Below are 4,975 nucleotides of genomic sequence, written 5' to 3'. Positions count from 1 at the left end.
TTAGCATCAGATTCTCTTCCATTAACAGACAATGCATGCACATTTCCACTCTGGTTTACATCTGCAGCATCTGGCTGTGTTTCATTAAGAAAGAATACAGGCCTTCTCCCATTCTGCTTGTGGGTAACATTTGGCCTTCCACTGCCACGCCCCCTAGAGGCTCCTATATCAGTGGGAGTCCGTGTGGTGCGGTCTCTTTCATCTTGCGCTGGTTTAAACCAGCATTGTTTGGCGAGATGACCAGTTTTTGCACATATAAAACATTTAACATCTTTCTTTACATTTCTTCTTTGATAAGCAGGCTTCACTCTAAGAACCGACATGCTATCAGCGAGCTGGGAGATTTCCCTTTTATTCCCCTCAGCTTCCAAATAAGAAATTGCATAATCAATGGTTAATTTCTCTACTCCCTTCAAGAACGCAACTTCATGAGCATAGTCTTTTGTTAATGAGCCCAAAATTACAGCAATAACAGAATCATCAGTTGGTGGGCTTCCTATGGCCTTTAGATCATTGAAAGTATCCATAATTTTGTTCAAATGTGCAATCAGTGAGTCTCCAACTCTCATTTTTGCATTAAACAGACACTGATGGAGAAAGAGATTGCTAGCTCTCGATTTTCCATTGAATTTTTCATCTAGTTGGGTTATCATTTGTTTTGCAGATCTGCACGTTAAAAGCTTTTGATTGTCACTTGCAATAACACTCCCAAGGATTAAAGATTTTGCAAAACCATCTTTCTCTTTAAAATTTTCTTTTTGTGGATCATCTGCAGGACCATCATTAGTGAGTACATGCAGAGCAGATTGAGATTCTAGAGCACACTCAATTGATCCCTTTCACTAGTTGTAATTTGTTTTAGATAAAGGTGGAATGTTGAAGAAAGAAAGATTCTTTGAAACAGGCCATATTTTACTTTACCAATCCTTCCAACAGGCAAAGCGGCGAGCAGGCGTCTGGTCAGCGTGGAGTTAAGTGAGTTTCCTTTTATTACCTCCTTATTCCAGCAGCATGATGCAGCCCTTCGCGTAGAGCAGTAGAACACAAATCTTCTCTCCCCTTCTGTCCTGCCTGCATCAAGGCTAGAGAGCAGGCGTCTGGTCAGCGTGGAGTTAAGTGAGTTTCCTTTTATTACCTCCTTATTCCAGCAGCATGATGCAGCCCTTCGCGTAGAGCAGTAGAACACAAATCTTCTCTCCCCTTCTGTCCTGCCTGCATCAAGGCTAGACAAGCTCAAGAAAGAGGAAAAAACTTTTCTCTGCTTCCACTAATCCAGAAAATGTTTTTAAAAAATTGTCTGTGGTATTCTTAAAAGTTTCTAAGTAATCTCATACACACATGGTCAGCTCTGCGCAGATAGGAGCGCACTGGGCCCATAACCTTTGTTGGGATTCTTTTTAAGTAAGTCAGCAGAGTATTAAGAGACTGAGTCCATGGTGTGTATTAAAATATAAACGTTTACTATAAACCTAACATGGGAAAAAGGTACACAGGATATAAAATAACAAAGAGCTAATATGTCTACATCCTTGCAGCTAAAAGGTAAAACGAGAAGAGCTGAATGGCGTCTCCTTCTCAGTCAGAACAAAGAGAGGAAGGAGAAACCAATATGCTAAATACTTGACACCTTGGTTTCCAATCAGACTAGCAAATTAGCTCCAAAGCTCCCGGGCATTCTGTTGTCTTAACAGATTGGTTACAAACAAATATGTGACTTAACAAACATCATTAACCCTGTAAATACTGAAGTGTTTTGACTTGTAATACCCAACATATTGTTTACCTTGACTTCCAGAAAGCTTTTGATAAAGTTCCTCATCAAAGGCTCCTAAGTAAGCTCAAAAATCATGAAATTAAAAGACAAGTCCTTTTGTGGATCAAAAACTGGCTAATTAGTGGAAAACAGAGAGTGAGTATAAATGGGCAATTTTCTCAGTGGAGGGTGGTAAGCAGGGGGGTACCGCAGGGATCAGTAGTCAGTCCGATGCTTTTTTACTTGTTCATTAATGATTTGGAGTTGGGAGTAAGCACTGAAGTGGCTAGATCTGCGGATGATACGAAGTTGTTCAGGGTGGTGAAAACCAGTGAGGATTGTGAGGCAAATGGGGTTCAATGTGGCCAAGTGCAAGGTGATGCACATTGGAGCCAAAAATCCTAAATATAAATACACGTTGATGGGGTCTGAACTGACAGAGACTGATCAAGAGAGAGATCTTGGAGTCATAGTAGATAACTCACTGAAAATGTCGAGACAGTGTGTGACTGCAATAGAGAAGGCCAATGCTATGCTGGGGATTATTAGGAAGGGTATTGGAAAACAGATCAGCCAGTATCATAATGCCTCTATATAAATCAATGGTACGACCTCATTTGGAATACTGTGTGCAGTTCTGGTCACCACACCTTTATGAGTGAGGTTGATAAGATTATGCATGGTATAGAGCAGGTCGAGAAAGAGGTACTTTTCTCCCTTTCTCACAATACAAGAACTCGTGGGCACTCCATTAAATTGCTGAGCGGTCGGGTTAGAAAGGATAAAAGGAAGTCCTTCTTCACCCAAAGAGTGATTAACCCATGGAATTCACTGCCACAGGAAGTGGTGGTGGCTACAAGCATGGACAGCTTCAAAAGGGAATTAGATAAGCATATGGAGCAGAGGTCCATCCGTGGCTATTAGCCATAAGGTATAGATAGGGACTCTGGGGCAAGTGATTCTCTGTCTTCTTGGTGCTTGGGGGGGGTCAACAGTGTGGGGGGCTTCTAATGTCCTGGCCCCACTGGTGGACCTTCTCCTGATGGCACCTGGTATTTTTGGCCACTGTGTGACACAGAGTGTTGGACTGGATGGGCCATTTGCCTGTTCCAACATGGGCTTCTCTCATGTTCTTATGATTTTGAAGGGCGATTAGGCAGATTCCTGGAGGAGAGGTTTATCAGTGGGTGCTAGTCAAGGTGACCAGTGGAGGCCTCTAAATAACACTGTCAGGAGACCTCTGAATAACACTGGCCACAGTGCGAATAAGGGTGCTGCTGGCCTAGTTGGACTCCTGGCCTGAGCCATCGGGGTCTTCTTCTAAGTTCAGCCTTCCAGCTCAGCTCTTCCCATGGAAGATGCCGCTCTTCAGCCTCACCAGGTTGGCCTGCTGGTCTCGCTGTGGGTTTCCTCTGCAATCCTATATTTCTCCCTGCATTCTGTCTAGGACCAATCTCTTTCCTGGCAGCGTGGCTTCCTTATTACAGAGCACCAGGATATGCAGAGATTATTCAACAGCTGCCAGCCAGCTCCAGTAGCTGATGGAGAGCTTGTCAGATAACGGGGAGTCTGGATGGTGCTCTGGTGCAGTGGTCAGAGTGCTGGACTGGGATCTGGGGCCCCCAAGTTCAAATCCCTGCTCTGCCATGGAAACACCCTGGATGTGGCGCTCTCTGTGTCACTCACCTTGCCGGGCTGTTGCTGTGAGGTATGAATGGAGGAGGGGTGAAGAAGCCGCCAGGGGGTTCCGGTGGGGAGGGAAGCAAGGTGTGGACTTGAAACAAATGCGCTCCCCCCCCTGTAGCTGGGAAGCCGAATGGTGTCCTGGAGCCTCCCTGACAGCCCGTGCCTGTGCTGCCCAGAGGTGAAGGCGATGGCAGTGCTTCATCCCAATGAACTTGTCAGCAGGTCTGCTGAGATTCGGCAGGCTACACAGGGGCAGACCTGCTGCCCAGTAGATTCACAAGAGATGTTTTTGACCTCCAGCAAGCACCACCGAGGAGGCAAAGATTTCTCCTTTAGCCTGCGAAGGGCGGCCTGCACAGGGGGAACCACGCAGCACAGCTAGTTGTGCTCTCTCCCCCCCCAACATCTCCCACCAGCCGCATCAGTACGGGTCATTTCAATCAATCAATCACTCAATCAAGCCTCTGAGATGGGTTCTAAAACACTGGAATTAAACTAGCTGCATCCGTACAGCAGTCTTTCCCTTCGGTTCAAAGGAAAACGTTGCGGGGTGTAGCTCTCCCACTGCGGCTGGGCATCTATTGACAGGTATTCTACCCCTCCCCCCCCCGGGTTTGTGGCGCGTTGATTAGCCCCTCCTCTCCATTCCCCCCCCCCCAGGGAGTCCTGCACCAGGGGGTGGGTTTGGGGGGACTCCAAAGGAGTGTGCCGCGGGGGGGGGGATGCTCCCTGCCCTGCCCACACCCCCTTCTTGCCCCTGGTCTGACTGCTGGACTCCCCCAAAGCAGCCTCTCCAGGATACCGTGTGAATCGACCGCTGGGGCGGTGCTGCGTGGGGCCCCACCCCTCCAACTCGCCCTGCTTTGTGTGAAGTCCAGCTCCCCTCCCATTTCCCAGGTGAGGGTGGGGAGGGTGGACTGGGATGAAGGACAGTGGGGGAGTGGATGGTGGGTGAGGAAGCTCCGCGCGAGCGGCTGCTGCTGTGCCAGGACCATAGCCGCCATGGTGGGGCTTCTGGGGGCTCCACCCCTTTCCTCAAAGGCACGGCCCCACAAGAATTTCTCCTGTAAATGCTTTTTGCAATCATTTAAAAACATTTTAAAAAGGAGTGCACTCCTTAAGAAGAAGAAGAAGAGGAGATTGGATTTATACCTGGCATGTGCCAACACAGTCTTCAATACTTTCTACGGCCTCATTGTCATCCTCCTCACCTTGGGCTCTGACCTCCTCTTCATCTTCATCTCCTACAGCCTGATCCTGAAGGCAGTCCTGGGCATGACCTCTGGGGATGAAGGCCACCGCAAGGCCCTGGGCACCTGCGTCTCCCACCTCTGTGCCGTCCTGGTCTTCTACGTGCCAGTGCTCGGGCTCTCTGTTGTGCACCGGTTTGGCCGGCACGCCTCTCCCCTTCTCCACGTCGTCATGGGCAACATCTACATCCTCCTCCCACCCCTGATGAACCCCATCATCTACAGCATCAAAACCAAGCAGATCTACAGCAGGATCCTCAGAATGGTCTCACTCAAGAGAGTCTGA

General features: G+C 48.2%; 1 protein-coding gene across 1 annotated transcript in view; it reads left to right on the top strand.

Moving 5' to 3' along the window:
* Positions 1–4,975, top strand: part of LOC107116050 (olfactory receptor 51V1-like) — a 7,952-nt gene extending 2,977 nt beyond the window's left edge. Inside the window, exons 2-3 of the mRNA XM_015417910.1 lie at positions 776–786; positions 4,574–4,975. Coding sequence (XP_015273396.1) covers positions 776–786; positions 4,574–4,975 — 413 coding nt within the window. The remainder of the gene's footprint in view (positions 1–775; positions 787–4,573) is intronic.

The sequence above is a fragment of the Gekko japonicus genome, unplaced genomic scaffold (genome assembly GCF_001447785.1).
Source record: "Gekko japonicus isolate JY-2015 unplaced genomic scaffold, Gekko_japonicus_V1.1 scaffold6040, whole genome shotgun sequence".
In the NCBI taxonomy this organism is placed as follows: Eukaryota; Metazoa; Chordata; class Lepidosauria; order Squamata; family Gekkonidae; genus Gekko; species Gekko japonicus.
The sequence above is the reverse complement of the archived record's forward strand: the minus strand, read 5'-3'. Positions and strand labels throughout refer to the sequence as shown.